Raw genomic sequence first — 20,308 nt, forward strand, 5'->3', positions numbered from 1 at the left:
AGCATCAGCCCCTGCTTCACCAGGCTGGTCCCATGGGTGCCGGCTCCCCGAGCAGGACGGAGATGGGTGCACGGTGTGGAGGGACCCGGCAGAGCCGCTGACGTCTCCATCACTCCCCCTGGCTCGGCCACGTGTTGTAACGCCTCCAGGAAATGCTGCTGCTGGGTTTTGGACCCAGGGGTACGTTTCCTCCTGCGTTGCCGCCCCGCTTGCGACAATTTCCAAACAGGAATGAGGAAATGCTGAGCTTTGCAACTACATTCGTGAATGTGTCCCTGAAATATCGCAGAGAGGGAGGTGGCTGCTTTCGAGCTGCACCCCAGTTTCAGCTACAGGAGACCTTGCATGTCACCTGGACAGCAGCAAGGACACGGGTGACACAGAGCAGACCCACGCAGCTCCACCACTGCTGCTCCGGGGAACCTCGGGCACATCCCTGGGTGCCAACCTCCTTCGCACGAGCTCTGCTCGGGGCAGCGCCCACGAGCAGTGAGGCGGGTGACGTCTGGCCTACCCACAGCCCGCTGCCACTGATGTCACCACCCAGGGACCAAAATTGCTAATTAAGTTTTCTTCTCTCTCTGCCAATCTCATTTCCTGGTTCTTGTGCAATCGCAGATGCTTTCAGGTTTCTTCCTGGTTGTTTGTCCGCCTGCGGGACCAAAACACCTTCAGAAGAAAACCAGAGCCAGGGGTTTGGGGTCAGTGCCCGGTGAGGAGGTGTGATGGGGGGGGCAGTTTGTGGGTCCGTGCCCAGTGAGGAAGTGTCCCTGGGAGGGGCATCAATCGTGAAGGGGGTTTTTTTAGCTGCTTCATTGCAGATGTTTTACAGAAAAACATTCCTGGGGGTGAGTCAGGCAAGTCAGCCGCAAGCATGAGTCTGCCTTAAGGATCAGGGGAATTAGCAAAACCCCAAGCTGCTTTGGAGCCCAGTCATGCTTTAAAGCCTTTTCTCCTTTTGTACCATTGAAAAACTGCTTAAAAACTGAGGCTGGAGAGTCGCGGTGCTCTCAGCCAGTCGGGTTTGCTGGGAGTTTATTTGAAATCCTACCCTCCTCCCAGAAAAAAAATATCGGAGTATTTGAGATAACACCTGGGAGGTACCGATGCGGGTTGTTTGCACTGCCTCTGCGGTCGTGCCCGGTTGAGTGCTGGCACGTTTTGGATCTGTCTGCTCTAACAAACGTGAGCCCTGTAACACAGTATCTATGGAAAACAGAAAAGGCAGCAGCCCGTTTAATTAATCTAATTGAGATCTGGGTTCGGCTTGATAGCTGGAAATTGCTGCTGTATTGAAATGATCTACTCAAACTCACACCTGTTGGTTTAGGTTTTTTAGCTGACCAGATCAGATCAGAGCCATTGCTGCATGTGGAGAGTTTGGGGTTTTAAAGGTACTTAACTATGCTCCGGTGCTTAAAAATGTAAAAAATTGTGCTTTAGCTCAAAGGTTTATGGATGTGAGGGGCTAAAGTGGGCGAATTCAGTGTTTTCCCGGTAACCCTCCCTGCAGCCCTCAGCCCTTCGTTCCTTCAAAGCACCGACACCCGGGAGGCAAACGCAGCCTGGCAGCCCCGTGGGCAGGAGCTGTCCTTGGGGGGCCCAGGGCAGGCGGGGGGGGGACAGGGGTGGTGTTAGGGCTGCCGGGCATCTGTGTGCCTGTGTCCCCTGGGATTGGGGTGCCCGTGTCCACAGGGCCAGCCAGGCACCCGGATCCGTTCCCAGGAATCGCCCCACCGCAGGGCATGGTCCCAGCGAGGCTTTTGGGGTGCCCGGGGGGAGCGCACGGTGCCAGCCTCACCCCTCCGCACCCCACAGCGCCGTAGCAGGGCTGGGGGGCAGAACACCCGCTCGCATGGCAGAGGGGAACCCCACAACAGCAAAGTGCCGGGAGGGAGGACACATGCAGCGAGGGGCAGGAGATGGTAAATAGTATTATTTTCAATGAGTAATACTTGTTATTTTTAGCCAATAACTTGTTATTTATTAACAAAGTGATATTTTAACAATATGCTAGCTGTTGTTTTTAGTAAGTACGATTTTAATAAGAAAGAAAACTCGGTATCTCTCGGGGGGGGGGGCTGGGGCCCGGCGCGCTGCCGCAGCCGCCCCGGGGCGGAGCCGCCCCGCACCGCCTCCCCGTGCGGGGCGGCCTCGGGCGCGTATAAAGCGCGGCGGGCGCGGCCGCGGGCAGCGCTGGGGCCGGTGAGCGGCGGGGACGAGGGTTCGAGTCCCGCGGGGGCACACTCTGCGGTGGGGAGGGGGCGGCAGGGCTAGGTGGGCCCTGGGGTGGATTTTTTTTTGGGGGGGGGGGGGGCGGGGGGATGTTGCTTTTTAAAATAAGCGGGAGGAAATGGGCCGGGGGTGATGCCGCGCTCACCTGTGTGCTGTCGCAGGGCCGTTGCCATGTCGGTGTCGCACAGCTCCAGGCTGAACAAGCTGGTGCGGGAGCAGTACGTGAGGCTGCCCCAGGATGGCTTGGTGCAGGTCACCTACGTCTGGATCGACGGCAGCGGCGAGGGCGTGCGCTGCAAGAGCAGGACCCTCGACAAGGAGCCCAAGAGCATCGAAGGTAATGCTGCTCTGGGTGATGGTTGGTGTGGTGGAGGGCCCCGAGAAGCGCCAGGGAAAAGTTCTGGGGTGTTCAGGGCGGTGGGAGTTGGCACTTGCTCTCCCTGGTTGCGTGGCGCTGGTGATACCCGCTGCAGTTGTTCTGTGGAGTTCTATCAAGCGGCAGGGTAAATATCCGGCCTGTGGTTTGCTTAATCCGTAATCTCTGTCATTAGCACTGGGTGGGAAGGGGAGAACGAGATCCTCGCCCCTGTCCACCAGGCAAACAGGCATAGAGATGTGTCGGCATCCAGGTGGGGTTTGGCACAGGGAGGTGAAGTGGCCAGGGCTGATCCTGCCTGTGCCTCGATGGTGCTGGGGGGGGGGGGGGGGCGGGGGGTGAACACACTAGTGCTTGGGGAGCACCACTGGGCTCTGCAGATGTGCAAGAAAACCTTTGTGGCCATCGTTCCGTGGCACTCAGTGCCCTCTGGGCGCTCCATCCCAGGTCTAAGCCACCAGCACTTGGCACGATCCTTACGAGATATCTTTTCTCAATCCCACTCCTCTCTCTGTCCCTCTCCTGCCTTGCAGATGTCCCCGAGTGGAATTTCGATGGCTCCAGCACGGCGCAGGCGGAGGGCTCCAACAGTGACATGTTCCTGGTGCCCGTCCGCATGTTCAGGGACCCTTTTTGCCTGGACCCCAACAAGCTGGTGCTCTGCGAAGTGTTGAAGTACAACAGGAAACCCGCAGGTGAGCACCTCCGGCATGCACCCCCTGGCTTCTGAAGGTCACCCCTTTATTATTTAAGGAGTTGTCTCTCCAAGGGGCTGCTCGCTCTGGACTGCTGGCACAAGGGAGCAATTCAGCACTGAGCACTTGGCCCAAGGCTCTGAAATTCAAGCGCTGGTGGCAACCATTGTTTGTGGGAACCTGTTTTAGCGGCGCAGGGTGAGAAGAGCAGCGAGACGTGGAGCTTGAGGCGCTTGCCAACTCAAGCGCGCCGAAGGCATCGCCCTGTTTTTGAGCCCGAGCGCACCCAGCCCCCGGGCTGCGGGGTTACCACGGAGAGCTGGAGCTGGAAGTGGCAGGGGGGTTAATGTGCCAGGTTCGTGGCCGCTCTCCTCGCTGATGGACGGCTGCAGAAAAGGAGGGAGAAGGTGCTGGGGCGGTGCGGGCTGGCTCGGGGTGACACCAGAGCGCACCGGCACTCGGTTTTATTGCTGCAGGGAGAAGTCTGTAGTCCTGGTGTCTGTCCTGTCCGTCTGATAAAGCCCCAGAGGAGGGGGAGCTGGTTTGCAGGGACACACCACAGGGCTCCCAGAGTGATTATTTGCTGGAAAATAACTGGTTATTTGCCAGAAAAGTGGGGCCACGTTCCCGCTGGCTGTGTGGGGGGAGGGAGATGGTATGTGCAGGGTGATGCACACATCTGCTGGGAGAGGAGAGGCTGCGGGCAGCGATGGTGAAAGACGGGGCTGGTTCCTCTTCAGACAGCGTCGTGCCTTTCAGCCGCGGGGGAAGTGTCTTGGTTGAGATTCCTGCCCAGCAGCTACTCGGCTGCCGGAGCAGTTTGTAATGAGAGCCCCTGGCCCTGGAGCTCCTGGGGCTGTTGCTGGGGCAGAGAGCTCAGCCCAAAGCCCCACAGATGAGGCGGATGCACCCTCCCGCTCTTCCCAGGGTGGGTCTGTGTGGATGTTAAGGGCTGTGTGGGCTCTGGGGGGGGAAGTGCCTTCCCCACTTCCCCCATCAGCACAAGGGAGATGTCACTGCTCCTCTCCAGCCCCACATCCTGGGCTTTATCATAGCTGCTCTGGGGTCTTTTATTGCAATTTAAAGGTAGAATTTGCTGCCTGTCCCTGTGACAAGTTTTTCAGCCCTGCTGTTTCAGTCCAAACTCTCACTCCTCTTGCCTGGCATATTGTCCCTTGTCAGGATGGTTCTCTGATATCTGTATCTTCCTGGTAAAGCTCTGGTTGCCCTGAGCACCCTGCCACCACAAAGGGCCAAGGCAGACCCAGCCAGCCTGGATGCCAGCCAAATACATAGAGCAGGAGAGAGATAAGGATAATTAAGCTGAGGCTGGTAGAAAGAGAGTGGGGGTGAAGTAGTGATGGGAGATGTTTAGTCCCTGTTCCCAGATCTGCCGGACGCCTGTAGGATGGGGCTGGGGTATGGCTCCTGGTGTCTCAGTGTGTAGGAGGTGGATGTTCATGTACCACCGGTGGTGGTTTGGGGAATAGGCTAATTAAACCTCCTTGGCCTGTGGCCTGATGCTGTGGCGATGGGATACCTCTGCAAGGAGGAAACTGGTGAGCAAAGCGTGTCGCAGGAAGGGAGGATCCACTCACCAGTTTCCTTAAGGCTTCTGTGGGAAGCGCTTGGCAGTGGCGGAGTCTCGACCTCTGAGCGGGATGGAGCGGAGCATGGCGGGCGCCTGCCCACGGCATGGGTCTAACCTGGACCTCTCTGCTCCCAGAGACCAACCTGAGACACACGTGCAAGAAAGTCATGGACTTGGTTAAGGACAGCCACCCCTGGTTCGGGATGGAGCAGGAATACACACTGCTGGGCGTCAACGGCCACCCCTACGGCTGGCCCGACAACGGCTTCCCTGGCCCGCAGGGTAAGTGCTCCCTCCCTCCCTCAAGCCAAACGCTCCCCTCGGCTCCCACCCTGCTGCTTTGGGGGTGCTGCCTGACAGCAGGCATCCCATCCCCAACCTCGGGTGCAGCTTTCCCATCGCAGCTGACACTGGGCAGGAGCTGGGATGAGGTCAGAAGCTGTTTGCCAAGAGCGCCGGGTGCCCCTGGCTCACGTGAGCCGGCCGGCAGTGCTGCTCTGCCAGACTCGGGTTGCACAAACAGCTCAGCTGCACGACTTGTTTGGCAAGGGCTAGAAAAAAAAACCCTCCTTCCCGTGGCTGTTTGGGAAAGAGCCGGCACATTGTGCCCTCCTGCAGCGTGCAGCGAGCCCCAGCACCTCAGCTGCCTCCTGGGAGAGGGCCAGGGGTTTCCCAACCTGACTTAATCAGCCTTCTGTGGGGACTGGCCGCTTTCAACATCTCCCTTCCCCCAGGCGGGGCGAAGATCTTCGTCTGACCTGCTTGAATGAGGAAGAGTTGTATAAAATCAAGGTGATTTTCTAGCCATGAACAATGTCGGCTGTTGTCAGAACAATCTCGGACGCTTGATGTGCTCAGAGGGTCAGTGTGGTGCCTCGGGGCAGACCAAGCCAAGCTTTCCTTATCTCTTGGCCACCTCCCAGTTGATGCATTACAAGTCCTGTTTAGCTGCCTAGATAAGGCTGAGGTTGCACAGATGAATTGCTCACACTGTTGGTCCTGGAGTAGGGGTCGTTTGCTCAATGCACCATGGAGGGCAACACCATTTAATTCCCACAAATCCTCTGCAGATGATGGCTGGTACTTGGAAGTGGTGGGATTGTGCTGCAGTGCTGTTGTTGCTCCCAAAAACTTTACTTGGGTGGTAACTCCTTTCCTTTCCAGGCCCCTATTACTGTGGGGTTGGAGCAGATAAGGTGTACGGGCGTGATATCGTGGAGTCCCACTACAAGGCATGTCTCTACGCGGGAGTGAAGATCTGTGGCACCAATGCAGAGGTGATGCCCTCCCAGGTACGTGGGCATGGCCCCGCACAGCCCCTGTTTCCAGTGATGAATACAAGTTACTGTGAGGCTGGAATAACCCAGCAACTCCCAGCTCCTCTGGGATCCCAAATCCAGTGACTGCCACATCGGTTTTGTCTAGATGGGAGGGTGCAGAGAGGTGGGGATGAGTCTCTTGAGCCAAGGAACCAGCGCCAGGACAAGAGGGAATGGCCTCAAGCTGCGCCAGGGCAGGGTCAGACTGGCTCTTAGGAAGGATTTCTTTGCAGAAGGGGTTGTTGGGCGTTGGAATGGGCTGCCCAGGGCAGGGGGGGAGTCCCCATCCCTGGAGGGGTTGAAGAGTCGGGTTGACCCAGCGCTGAGGGATCTGGTGGAGTTGGGAACGGTCAGGGTGAGGTTCATGGTTGGACTGGAGGAGCTTCAAGGTCTTTTCCAACCTAGAGGATTCTGGGATTCTGTGAATTGCACTGCTAGGATGAAAATGTACATTTTTGATTTTCTCCTAACTCACCCTGGCATGCAAATCCCCACTTTTTGGGGCAGGCAAGCAAAATCGCAACCAAGCAAAACTGCAGACAAGCTCCTTGCGCAGCTCAGCCTGAGCTCTGGCAGCCCATGTGGGGCTGGGTGCTCCCCTGTGCTTTCCTTCCCCCGTGGAGCCGGGATGGGCTGCGGGAGCAGAATGTGGAGCGACGGGTGTCTGCGTCCTGCTCCTCTGTGCCAGGAGCTGGGAAGCTCGAGTGGTACATGGCCTTGGGGAGCGGTTGGGAGGGATTTGGGTTTATTTAGGAGTTAACCAGAGGGAGTCCCTGATTGCATTAGGCGGGTGGCCAGACTGATCGACGGCCGTTTGGCCCTGCAGTCTGCGAATCGCTGACTCTCCTGCTGCTGATGTGGCCGCGATAAGCAGGGGGCTTATCTGTGGTGCAGCTGAGGCAGGACTTTTAACGACCCTGCTGTTTGCCCTGACTTTTTCAGGGTCCTTCTTGGCTGCTTTCTGCATCCTGGGCTCAGTCTCAGCCAGGCCATGCCAGCAGCCTTAAATGCGTCACCCTCCGCTTAGTCACCGTGGGTGGCGCAACCCTGGCTGCGGCTGGGGAGGAAGCAGCCCCGGGAGGGACTAACAGGCTCCTCGTTAGTCCCCTGCCCTGTTTGCAGTGTGGGTTGGGGGATCCTGCACGCCAGCAGCTCCAGCACCAGCCTCAAAGGCAGGCCTAGTGCTTATTTACCTCCGTTTTGATTAAAAACCCTCTGGTTTACTCTATTTAGCCATAAGCAGTTTATTCCCCTTTTTTTGCATGCCAAAGCTGTCCTGTTGCTTAACTCAATGCTCCCCATCCCTGCTGCTGATTCCCAAGGGATAAAGCTCAGCTGTACCCCAGGCTGGCAGGCCTTGCTGGGGGGTGGCAGGGGTGTGATGGCTGGGGAGACACAAACCTGCCCATCCTCACTGGCACATCCACTTGCCCCTTCCAGTGGGAATTCCAGGTGGGCCCATGTGAAGGCATCGAGATGGGGGATCACCTCTGGATGGCTCGGTTCATCCTCCACCGTGTCTGCGAGGACTTCGGGGTTGTGGCTACTCTGGACCCCAAACCGATGACCGGTAACTGGAACGGCGCCGGGTGTCACACCAATTACAGCACTGAGGAGATGCGGAGAGAAGGGGGTCTCAAGTGAGTCCTGGGGGGGTTCCCTGCAATGCACCCAGGAGGTTTGACATGTCCTTGGCCACGTGGCAGCTCCCCGTAGCGCATGTGTCTTCATACCTGGGGCTGTCCCAGCTCATTTGATTTTAATAGTAGCTGGTCATATGAGAGTGTCCCCTGGGCTGTCCTTGTCCCTGCACAGGAGGAGGGGGTGACATCCTTCCTGGCCATGGGAACACCCCCTACATGGACCTACTGACAAACCCACCCCCTTTCTCCTCTCCCACAGACACATCGAAGCTGCGATTGAGAAGCTGAGCAAGCGGCACGACTACCACATCTGCGTCTACGACCCACGGGGCGGCAGGGACAACTCCCGGCGGCTCACTGGCCACCACGAGACATCCAACATCTTCGAGTTCTCCGCCGGCGTGGCCAACCAAGGCGCCAGCATCCGCATCCCACGCCAGGTCGGCCAAGACGGCTACGGCTACTTCGAGGATCGGCGGCCGGCGGCCAACTGCGACCCCTACGCAGTCACTGAGGCCATCATGAGGACAACGGTGCTCAACGAGACCGGGGTGGAGACCAAGGACTATGCTGGCCACTGAGGCTGCGGGGTGGGTGGAAGTTTTCATTTCTACACTAGCTTCTCACGTGGGATTTGTGCCTGTGCGGTGTCCTCGGCTGCAAGCTGAGACTCTTTAGGAACCTTGCTTCTGGTTTTGTGAAACGTTGCCTTAGAAATATATATATTTTATAGTAAGAGGGAGAGGCCCAACCTATTTTCTCATCCACTTTTTTTCTGGTTCCTGGTTTTAGGTTATACATGGGGAGTTTTTTTAAAACTTGGATTGAATATTTTCCCAATGGACTTTACACTGTGATGTACATAGATCCCTACGTGGAAGCTGCAGCTGCTGCTGTTCACACCTGGGGAGGGCGGGTGCTTTTTTTTCCACATCTCTGTTGCAAGGAAATGCTAATAAATAATTTTCCCGGCTGCATGGCAGCTGGCTGCGGCGGATGCATTTTTCTGTAGCTTCTAGAGGTCCATACAGAATTTAATTTGGCTCTTGCTGATGGGCTGCAGTCACTGAGCAGCCTGCACCAGCCCTGAGCAGGGGCTGGAGGAGTGGAGATGCTGGAGGATCCTTGGGGCAGGTGCTGGAGCTGCCTTGCCCCATTTGCCGGCAGCCGAAAGGCCATCTCCTTCCATCGTGATCCCCCGAAAGGCAAACAGAGCAGCGCGGGCTGAGCAAACAGTGGCTGGGGCAGCAGCTGGCGGGCGTTTACACAGGGTGTGTGCCGCTGAGTCAGCAAAGCCGGCCCAGCGCTGGGCACAGCGAGCAGCAGCCCTCCTCTCCAGGGACACCTTTGGGTGAGGGAGGGGAGCCTGGGGACATCCCCCTGCTGCACCCCTGGGTGATGCCTTGCCGAGCCGCAGGGACACGGTGCAGCTCCTTGGGTTGGAGTCTCTTTACAAGGTGGGGGGTCATAGATTTTGTTCACAGAGTAAAACCCCCAGGTTTTACGTAGATGGGGTGTCAACAGCATCTCCAGTGGGCAGGCCCTTGGGGTCCTGTGGGGAGGAGCTGGATGCAAGCACAGGGGACAGCGCTCTGGCCCCAGGGACACCTTGGACAGGCAGGTTCAGGTCGCTGGGACAGACCTGCAGGATGTGACCCAGCTGCAGTCATCAGTGGGTGAGGGGAAGCAGCAGCATGAACAGGCAGAGGACATCATGTCCACTCCGGTGCAGTCATGGGGATTTTGAAACTGGGTTTATGTTTATCTTTGAATGCGACGCAGGTGACAAGCTGAAATGGAGGACTCTGAGTCCCTCCTGCAGGTCGCGGTGCTGCCAGCGGAGCAGGGAGCGGAGGCAGCGGGAGCTGGGGAGATGGCTGGGCCCCAGACCATGAGCAGCCAGGAACCCTTGGTGTCTCTGAGCTGTTCAAGAATAAATATAACCTGGTCCCCACCCTAAGAAGGACAAATTTTCCTTCCAGAAATTGCTGTTCAGGATTCTTAAAGTTTTTCATCAAAACCACAATACTGTCTTGTTTTCCTCTCATTTCTATGATGTCTTTAATGGGTAATTTGAGCTCTGGGACAGCGACTGCTGAATGCAGCTGGAAAATCAATAAAGAGCTAAATCTGGAGCAGATACTCATGTTTGTTTCCCTGACTGTACCAGTGGCTTAAGGAACTTCAGCTTTCATCATGCAGTGCTCTACAGCCCTTGCTAAATTTGTGGAATCGTGTGAACCTGCATTGCCAACGTGCAAACATCTTTGGCCGGACACAGCACCGTGGTAGATCCAGACACTTTGTACCTGTTCCTGGGTCTCACCCGGTGATTCCTCTCTGACAGGGGACTCTCCTCTTCAGCAGAGGACAGTGAAGCTCCAGAAGAGATCCAGGGACTTACCCAAAGCCACAGCTGGGGCTTTTCCCTGAGCTGGGATCAGCCCTGGCCACTGTTCGCTGGGGATGCTGCCTGCCGGTCCCCACAGGCTGGAGCTGCTGCATGCTTGGACGCTCTCATGCTGTCCTTTGCCAAAACACAGATCTTGCTTGTACTTTTTGAGGTCAAAATAGGCCAGAAACCATATGTCAAGGTTTTTCTTTTCCTAAAGCAGGAGTGATTACCACCCACAGGGCCGGCAGCACCGGGGAAACAAGGACACCAGGAAATTCCCACAAGAGTTTTTCTTACAATTTCAGTGTGCCTGCTTCTGCAGAAGGTGGGTTGTTGGGTTCAGCCAGCAGAGCTGGTGTTGGGGATGGAGCCAGCCCTCGGGCCGGGGCTTGAGGGCATGGCAGGGGGACAGTGTCCCCGTCCCCACGCAATGGTTGGACAGTGCAGAGAGGACGCACCCAGCATCACCCAGTGCTCTGCGCCGGACCGTGATGGGTGGAAGCGGGGCCGGGACCCCAGGTGGAATCCACCACAGAACGGGGGTGCTGCAATTTGGGTAATTGTTACCCGGGGCTTTCCCGACGGAGCACCCCAAGGAGCCGGTGCTGGGGTGGGTGGGGGGCGATGATCCAGCGCGGCCCCTCGCTGGGGCTCCTGGCTGGGGCCGGGCCGCATCCTGAGCAGCCTGAGGGGGCAGCAGGTCCTGGGGCTGGGGAGCAGGACGGTGCTTTGGGGTCTGGAGACGCTTCTTGGGGGTTTGCTGCCCTCCGCAGGCGCAGCCACACATAACACGGAGCAGCGCCCGCCGGCAGCGGGGGGGCTCGGGCCGGCCCTGCAGCCCAGGGCTTTGCCCCGCTTCCCCCGGGGTTTTGCTGGGAGACTGTGGAGGCGACGGCCGACAAAAGCCCTGTTGCTAAAAGAGCGTTGGGTGGGCGATGCCGGGAAGCTCTTCAACACAAGCTCCTTTTTTTTAGGCTCTGACCGTGCTCACCCCCCAGGACCACCCTACACCCTCACCTGCTGGACAGACGCACCCGCCTTTACCAAATCTTGCATTTCCACACACGTACTCACAGACAGTGGCCAACAAATACTGCGTTGGGCTCTTTCCCACCCCATCCCACCCCTCGGCTGGAGACACGGAGCTGGGTGCTGCCCAGGGCTGTGACCCAGCAGACAGATGATGGCTCCGGCAGACGGCTCCGGTGGGCTGCCAGGCCGGGACACACGAGGACCAGGGGTCCGCTGCGGTCCCTTCCTTCGTCCCCCACCACTGAGCACCCCGGGAAGGTGCTGCAGAGGGGAACACCCAGGGCAGGCGAGCATCATGACCATCCCATGATAGGGAGTGACAGCGCTGGGGCTTGCAGGTTTCTCTGTCTTCAGCTCTCTTTTCATCACTGTAAATTCCATTACTTTGAATTCAGTCAAAGCCTTCAGCTTTTTGGTTTTTTTCCAAGACAGTTATAAAAAGGACATTAGAATTACAACTCTGGTGCTAACAATAGCATTACTCAAAGCCGCTGGCCAGAAGTGGGGAGCTCTGGGTAGAATAAAGACCTAAACTAAAATGTCAATAATAACTTCTTTTTTCCCCTCCCTGTCTTCCAGCCTGCACAATCTGCTTGGGTCTCTCTATCTTAATGAGCATTAAAATGGTTTTGAATTAGATCTACAGAAAATTGAATTTTTTTCGCTCAGAAGCTTAGTCTGGCTTTTAAAGGCCAGTGATCATATTTTGGTTTTGTGTAAGAGCATCTTTGATCTCAAAGGCTCTCAGCTCGTAGAGAGATATGGCTCATTACCAGCAATTCGCTGCTGTCGAAATGCAGCCGCAGCTGGAGGGGGACAGGCATCATGCAGCAGCACCCCACGTGCCAGGAGAAATGTTAGGGAGAGGTTTGCCGGGGGGTGCTTGCTCCTGCCCCCCCACTAGCCCCGCATGGCTCTGCTGGACAGAGCCTCGCTCACAGGGAGCCGGGCTGGCAGGTCAGCGGTCAACCTCCACCAGACTGGTGCTGGGTTTGCAGCCAGCTGCTTTCAGCTCAGTTTGGTCCCTAAAAGTATGGGATGAAAGACCCCCAGCAGCCCAACCTCAGCTCCAGGGGTGCTGTTCAGGGGGTCCCCGGGGACACCTCAGGTGACAGCAGCGTCTTGCTGAGATGATAATGCAGCCGGTAACCTGGCAATGCACGATGGGTTTTCTCATCTATGTGACCAACCCACATGGCATTGCCGCTGCTAAAAACCCTCTCCACATCCGAGAGTGGGGCTCGGTCACAGGTGCTGTGCGGGAACAGGGTCATGCTGGCTGCCAGAAACCTGCTGCTCGCTCACTGCTGGGAAGATACAGCAATTAGACTTTCCAGGAAAGACCGTTACCATGGCAGGGCACTGGGAGTAGATGGTCATTTGCCTCATCCACAAATCAAGGGGGATTTAGTCTCGAGGGGTTAGATGGGCCCAGCAGCTTCAATTACACCTCCCACCTGTGTTGTGTCTCAAGGGTGCAAAGCCGAGCACTCATGAGCAATGCGATGCCCTGTGGCAGCATCCAGGGTCTGGGGGGTTGTTTGTAGGGGCCCTGGGGGTGAATGACTTCATGGGGAGTGGTTGGGGGTAAGTTGGGGCTTGCACCTGGGTGTAAGAGGAGCCAAAGGGTCTGCCCTCCTGCTCCTGGGAGAGAAGGCAGCAGAGGCTGGAACGGTGCAGAGCAGATCAGCCCCATGTCCCCATCAGCCCCCACAGGGTTGCACTGTCCCTGCTCATCTCAGCCATGCTGGGATGGGCAGAGTCCCCAGTGCCCCAGTGAGGTCAGGGCAGGGTCTGCCTCGGTGCTCCCTGTGCAGCAGGGGCTGCTGCTTTGCACCGACAAGAGTTTTTTGTAGAGCAGTGCCATGACGCCCGCAGCAGCGGTTTGATGGTTGGCCTGAGGAAGGTCTGCAAAGAATCCAGTTCTCTTAGGTGTCCCTAGACCACCCTCCACAAACGAGTCCTTAATGACCTGCAGCAGCCACCTCTGCTCACCCCAGCACCAAGCACCCCTCCCGAGCACCCAGTCCTAGTGATGGGTGAGCAGGGCCAGAGAAGCTATCAAAAGCACCCTACCAGCTGCAGCCTGGGGGCTGCATGGGAGATGGGTGGGGGACAGGAGCTGTACAGGGTGTCAGGGCACTAAAAGGCTCCAGATCAGCCTGACCTGGAGCCCCAGCCCATGGCCCTGGGAAGTCCATTTAAGCTCTGCCAGGGCCATCATTGTCTAAGTTATATTAAGGAGTCTTGGTCTCCAGTGTTGGTCATCCAGGCCTTAACCCATGGACAAATTTCCCAGCTTGATCTGTCTTATCACTGTAGACCTACCAGAAGATCACCAGGCTGTGTCTCACCCTATTACACCCACTGATCCTGAACTGCAGGTTGATTTTTCTGGCTTGATTTTAGACCTGCCTCATTGTAGGGAACTTTTCTGATGGTCTGGACTCCTGTTTGTACATCTCTGGATCTGCCATGCTTGAGAGAAGAGGGATGGGGCCCTTGCTGATGAGACTGCCCTGTAGCTGTGGTGTGTCTTCAGACTTCCTGGATCTTTGGGAGCCTTGGCCCTTGCTGTGCCCTGATGGGTGGTGGTGAGGGGGTGTACAAAGGACTACAGGGGAAAATACAGTGTTAGGAGAGAGGGTCTATGGGGTGTAGGTGTTACAGGGTGGTGTCTGCTGGGATGGGGTAGGACAATCTCCTCTGCGGTGCTCCTTGCAGTGCTTGACAATGCTTCTTCAGCGCGAGGTCCGTGGAGCTGGTGGTACCCACAGCTGGGGTGCATAGCGTAGAGGAGGGAGGTGGCACGTTAAACTGTGCAGGAGCGGTTGAGCTGTGAAGCTGCAGCTGATTTCTCAGGCACTGCTGGTGGCAGGATGCAGACTTTGCATTTCTGAGTGCAGGACCAGATTCCTCACTGGTATCCATCTCTGTTGTGCTGCCTTTTGAAGTGTCACTGTGCTTCTGTTTGGTTAAAGGTCGCTACAATGCGGCTTTGGCAGTTGCCAGGCTTGAGAGGCTAAATTTCCTCTGGTGACCCTTGAGGTAGGAGGTGTGTGCTCTACATTGCCACAGTGACAGTCCCTGCAGGGCTGTGTTGTGACACTGAGACAGCCACGTTTCCAGAGCAGGGTCAGCTCCCCAGGGCGATACCTTGTGCACAGGCACCCGCATGAGGAGCTGGGAGAGAAGAAACTTGGACCCCCCAGAGTGTTGACACCAGAGAAGTCCCCTGACTGTGCATGGGGACAAGCTGTGGCAAACTGGGTCTGGGCAATTTAATTTCTTCTTCAATCTTTACTTCCTGCAGCTGCTGAGAAGTGATGCCAGTGATGGGGTGCCACAAGCAGGAACGTGTCTTGCAGAGGACAATGAGACACAATTGCTGTAACACCTCTCTTTTTCAAGCCCATTTAATTTAAGCTCTTTGCAGATCCTGCAGGTGTTTATGTTGTAGCATGGAAGGCAAGTGGTGAAATTACAATGGCAGAGCTTGCTCAGAGAAGGAGGGACAGGTTGAGCTGTAGCTGTGCTGTAGTCAGGCAGGTGTCTGGTGGAGAGATAATTCAAACCCAAATGAAACGATTTCTTCTGGTGCTGCTCTAGCCTGATAACTGTGATAACACAAATCAAATGCAGTCGTCAGCTTTGATTCACATCACAGTAGGTTTTTTCAGTGGCTGAATTGTCAATGCAAGGCAGGTTTTAGGAGGACACTGTACAAATATCTGTAGATAGGGCTGGGCTTGGAATGTTTGTCCATGGGAGGAGTGTGCAAAGGTGATGGGTGCTGTTGGGAAACAGAGCTTCAAGTGAAAGAACTGGTTTCATCCTAAACCATCTCAAGCTTACAAGATACAGGGAGGATGGGGAAATACAGCTGTGATGTAGTTCAGGGAAAGTAAAAGTAGTTTTGACAGATTTGGCAGCAGCTGATCTGTAAGGCAAACTCCAGCCTCAAGGAGAATGGTGAAATAAGATCAATCTGGGGAGATTTAGCTAGGATGACTGTCTTCTCCATGGAGCTTAATCCAGGACATCGACCCACACTGTGTGCCTGGGATGTTTCCACCTCACCCACATGTTCACAGGGAACTGAAGCATGCTGCTAACAGTCATCCTGGCTGTATTAAATCAGGCATACCATGTCTTTTCCCTCCTTGTCCTCAGACAAGGGTCCCATGGCTTGTTACACCAGCTCTTCAGTACCTAACATGTCCTTCTCCTGCCTTCCCAACCTTTTGGGGAAGGGAAAGGCTATCAGGTCTTGTACACAGCTCGCTGCTGGTCTGCCCTGAGCTGCCTTTCTGTGCTTTCTGACTAGTCGTGCTGTTGTAACACACTGATCTGCTCTTGGCTTTCAGTTTAATGGGTAAAAGCCCATGTGCGGCTCTCCAAGGCGTGTGCTCTGCCTTCCCGGCTGCACCCGCTGGATGTTTCTCTGCCTCTTTCCTGCCAGGCTGCACCCTTGTACCTCCCCTGGGCGCTGGAGGCTCTTGCCACTGCCTCTGACATGCTGCTTGCCTCAGCCCCTTTGGGACCCTGTGTCAGAACAGGTCCCTGGAGTGGCACAGTGGCCTCAGCTCACACTGTCTCACTGGGTAAACTGGGTGACTGTAGCTTGTCAGGCTTCCCCCACAGAGGCAGTGTGGCAGGAGTGCACATGGACACACAGCAGCTCATCACTCTCAGCTCCCACCAGCATGAGAGGTGTGGAGGCAGGCAGAGCAGCGAGGACGTACTGACAGCTTTTTGCCTTCACTTACCCCGTGGTCGCGCGTGCTGATTGCTTCCCCTGGGCAGTTCTGTACTCAGGGCCAGCCCTGGACCACACCAAGACCATGTGTATTTTTTTTCTGTCACTGTGTCAGTGGGCTAGGCAGTTATCCTCTGTGCAGAGAGCTGGGGGTTGCTGGCAGGAGCAGTGTCCCAGGAGCTGCTCCTAGAACCCATCGTGAGCTGCTCTGTCCTCTGCTTGTGTCCCCCTGGGCATGGTGGGCTTGATTTTGCCAACTGGCCCAATACAAGAGCCACAAAGCAACTGCCTGCACAAGCATCATCCTTGCCTGGTCACTTGATGAAAATGGGTTGTAGATCCACTTTCAACTGCTTTGCTTGCCACCAGCTCAGCTGGCAGCATCAGGGGCTGGTAGGAGATGCCCAGCACGTGGTTCTAGCATGGGCAGAGCCTCCACCAGCTCCTCGTGTGAGCAGCACTGTGTCGATGCGTGGCTGTGGCAGGCATGGCTCATGTCGTGGCAGTGGAGGACTTTTTAACGATGGCTCCTGCTCTGACGAAGGCAGGTTTGTCAGATGTGACTCACCTGCCGCGTGACAAGCCTGGCTGGCCTCAGACCAGCGACCTTCGAGTCTCGTGTATTAGGTCATGGAAAACCAAATCAACAATGACTGGGGAAAGGGAAACAGCCGATGAGGGACAATCCCGGGGCAGCCCCGCTGTGGGCAGGGGCTGAGGAGCTGGGATGAGCGGGGCTAGGAACAGCAAGGTGTGGTGGTGGGGGATGCCCATGTCCCCGTGCTTTTCCACCCAGCATCCACCCATCATGCAGCCAGCCAGCAAACTCTTTTGGAAAGCATTACTTCAGGAAGAAAAATGTTCAGTGGCTGATGTGCCCTCGGGCAGAGTGCTGCTCTAGCAGCAGCTTAGGCTGAGAGATTAACTCCTTCCCCTGCACGCCTGGGTCTGGATGGCTTTCTGGTCCACGCCATGGGGTGTCCTTGGGGTCAGCACTGCTGGGGTGACATCCTGTCCCTTACCCAGGGTGATGGGGAAGGCGTTCTGCACTTAGGCTAGCCTTATGCTATGGAGGTGTGGTTTTGTTCAGAAGGGGACCCTGAGCTGTATCACCAGGTATTGGGCTGCTCACCCACTGGAGCCTCTTGCAGCAGCAGGTGGGAGGGGGGGGTGTACATGCCACCCTGAACCTTGGTCCTCTAGATGTGTCTGTCCCTGCACCCAGCCATGGTTTGGCTCAGGCATTCAACTCCAGCATGTGCCAAGAGGGTTTATGTCTGTGCTCCTGCGGGAGCAGCTGCTGGGACATGTTTATCCTTGCTGGAGATTGATATTTTTTGCTCTGGACACATGGAGTGACTGATGATGAGCAGGAAAATGAAGTGTTTCTCTCTGCAGCAGGGAGGGGAGATGTGTGCTGAGGGAGGGAGTGGATTCTCTGTGAGTTGGCAAAGGCAGCCAGGTGTGGGAGAGGAGCATGGGTGTTGCGGGGTGCCCCCACCCCAGGACTCTCAAGCTGGGTCACTGACATGACCCTTGGTGCATGATCTCCTCTCCCCAGACACCTCCACCTGAGCTGCGTGGAGGGTTGGGGGGTGTCTTGATGATTTTTATTCCCAGAGCCTGTAGGCGAGTGCAAAATAACCGCTGTCCCCACTCTGCCCGTGCGCGGATGCTGAACCCCGTGGGGAAGGGAGGCCAGGCGTCCCACCACGCCACCCTCCTCCCCAGTCCCACACGGAGCAACAGAGGCTCTTCCAGCAAAGGAGGAGATCAGAAATCCAGGCAGCGCCATTAGAATTATAATAATAGTAATTAATGCCTTGCCTCTCTCCAAGGATTTTCTAGTGAGGCTTGCCAGGTGCTGGCTGGGCATTAACTAATTAAAGCAATAGCACCCCGTGAAGGGGATGGGTGCCAGCTGGGTCACAGCACCGCAGCGGCTCAGCTGGGGGCTCACTCTCTCTGCCCTCACCTTTCTCCACGGCTTCTGCAAAGATTAAAAGGGAGGAAGTGGTTTAGGAGGGATGGCCCTGAACCAGCCCCTTCCCCCAGGGGTGAGGGTTAACGCTGGGGTGTGGGGGGGGTGTGGGGTGTGAAATCAGGCCAAGAGCTTCTATGTGCTACCCATGGATGCTTGTCTGGTCTCTAGTGATGTGAGCTAAAGGGCTTGTGTGTACCTCTGTGTGCATTTGGGGATAAATACTCTCTAATGCATCAATTCCTGTATGCACACGTGTCTGTACATGGGAGACTGCTCCTGCACGCAGATTTCCATCCACACACAAATGCCAGTACGTGGGCTTGCATAGACACAAGCCAGCACAATAACACTAAGGCTGGAGAAAATGCTTTACAGGGAGAGACTTGAAGAGCTCAAATTGCTCAGTTTATCAAGGAAATTGAGAGGTGTCTTGATTTTGGTGTGTAAGTACCATCACAAGGAGAAATTACTTGACACTAAAGGACTCTTTAATGTCAGAGGAAGACAGAACAAGAACTGAAGCTGAAACCCGCCAAAGTCGGACTAAAAAGCAGGCATGCACGTTAGCAGCAAAAGGGATGAGCAGCAGAAGCAAACTGCCAAGGGACGTGGCAGGGGGTTTTTGTCCGTTGAAGGGTAGTCTCGTCTCTCTGGTAGAGACGCCTCAGCCAATACATTCTTTAATCAGGCACACAGTATGAGGGTAAGCAGATGATATTTATTATGCTATTACAGCCCCTTAGATTATTTTTTTTTTCCTCACTCCCTGAATGTGGCCTGGTACACTGTCTCAGGATACAAGGTCATGAAGCATCTGTGGGATGGAGCCTGGCCCCCTCGCAGGGCCCCTGATCACTTACTACTCTCTTCTCACTGACCCCAGCAGTGGGGCTGCGGGGGGGCTGGTGGCCCTCCTGTCTGGAAGGCTTGGTGCAGCCATGGGGTGTATCAGGGAGACGCAATTCCAGGAGTGGCTGGGAACTGCTGCAGAGCCCCAGGACATCGAGAGCCTGGAGTTTCATGCACCACAGGTGGGACACTCAGCTCCAATGCCACCATGTGCTCTCAGGGAAGCTGCCTGCGAGCTGCCCGGTGGCCCACAGCCGAGCCCGTGAGCCCATGGAAGGGAGATGGGGCACCTGGGCTGTGGCCTCCTGCCGAGGAGAGGGCAGCTGTGCAGGAAGTTGGGACTTAAAAATACTGTGTACAACTGGAGAAAGGTGTCAGTCCCAAACAAATGAGTAATTGTTGCTGTTAGTATCAGATGACGTGGTTGACTGATCAGCTGAGAAGCAGTGAGGTACTGAGTGAAAAAGGGAAGTGATTTGGAAAGGTAATAAACATAAGTGTAATATAAATAGATCAGTATTATGGATTTTATATACATGCACAGTTAAATAAAGCAGTTATCGGTGGTATATACAGTATAACAGCACTGGGCCCCCCATGGGTGCGCTGTTCACACGTGTGTGCTTTAGTCCAAGGGAAGCTTAAGAAACCTAATGGCCAACTTCCTTGGCCGTGCTGCTCCACTGCTTTATCTCTTCCTCCATCCCAGCCGCGCCGGGGCCTGACCTTCGGGCTGTGGTGGGCTGAGCCGGCCAGCAGCGAAGCCCCCACCCTGTCAGTCACTTGCTCCCCCCCAGCAGGATGGGGGAGAGGTTGGAAGAGCAAAAGTGAGAAGACTCCTGGGTTGAGAGGAGACTCCTCATCTTGTAACAGAGGGGGTGGAGAGCAGGAGAGGCTAGGAGTGTCCCCAGGCTGTGGGGCAGCACCCTGCGAGGCTGGCCTGTCTCCCCAGCAGCCACGTACCCTGAAGCGACAGAGTGGAAATGACCTTGCAGACTACAAATCGCCCCAGGGGCACCGTGCTGCTGCCTCACCCAAAAGTGTTCACATCATTAAACCCTGTATCACTCATGGCTCAGGTATTCTCGCGCATTTCCGTGGTGCCTCTCCCCTGAGGACTCCCCAGTCCCTTGCTCAGCTCAGCCCCACCGGGATGAGATGATCGTGTCCAGCACGGGGGAAACTGAGGCACAGTCAGGTGGGGCTGTGCCTCGTCCGTGTCACTACAGGACAACATCTGGAAGGGCAAGAGAGGAACAGATCTGAGTCACAAGACAATGCCTAAGACTTAATCATGAAGCCTTTTGCATATCTAAACCAATCCACATATAGGTAGTACAGGGCCTGCAGCTCCAGCTGATCCCTCCGTGGGCATATTTGCCCTCACAGCCGCTCTCCCAGGGCCCGTGGTCGAAGCTCCTCTGTGCCGT

The 20,308-nt window shown here is 56.0% G+C and overlaps 1 protein-coding gene across 3 annotated transcripts; it reads left to right on the plus strand.

Annotated features, from left to right (window-relative positions):
- Nucleotides 1–2,163: 2,163 nt before the first annotated feature.
- On the plus strand, nt 2,164–9,999 carry LOC141953106 (glutamine synthetase). Of its 3 annotated transcripts, none has more exons than XM_074891417.1 (7): nt 2,164–2,205; nt 2,397–2,572; nt 3,145–3,306; nt 5,033–5,179; nt 6,062–6,189; nt 7,657–7,856; nt 8,119–9,999. In XM_074891417.1, exons 2-7 carry the CDS (start codon nt 2,407–2,409, stop codon nt 8,438–8,440), a joined length of 1,125 nt encoding a protein of 374 aa, XP_074747518.1. In that variant the 5' UTR covers nt 2,164–2,205; nt 2,397–2,406; the 3' UTR covers nt 8,441–9,999. The 3 variants fall into 3 exon arrangements, with proteins under 3 accessions (XP_074747518.1, XP_074747517.1, XP_074747516.1); XM_074891416.1 differs by lacking the exon at nt 2,164–2,205 and having other exon boundaries at nt 2,368–2,572; nt 8,119–8,449; nt 8,652–9,999; XM_074891415.1 differs by lacking the exon at nt 2,164–2,205 and having other exon boundaries at nt 2,368–2,572.
- The last annotated feature ends 10,309 nt before the right edge of the window (nt 10,000–20,308 follow it).

Source organism: Strix uralensis, chromosome 21 (genome assembly GCF_047716275.1).
Source record: "Strix uralensis isolate ZFMK-TIS-50842 chromosome 21, bStrUra1, whole genome shotgun sequence".
In the NCBI taxonomy this organism is placed as follows: domain Eukaryota; kingdom Metazoa; phylum Chordata; class Aves; order Strigiformes; family Strigidae; genus Strix; species Strix uralensis.

Coding starts and splice junctions, on each gene's coding strand:
- LOC141953106 (XM_074891415.1), top strand. CDS start 2,368: ATGCCGCGCTCACCTGTGTGCTGTCGCAGGGCCGTTGCCATGTCGGTG. Junction 2,573..3,144: donor GGAGCCCAAGAGCATCGAAG/GTAATGCTGCTC, acceptor CCTGCCTTGCAG/ATGTCCCCGAGTGGAATTTC. Junction 7,857..8,118: donor CGGAGAGAAGGGGGTCTCAA/GTGAGTCCTGGG, acceptor CCTCTCCCACAG/ACACATCGAAGCTGCGATTG.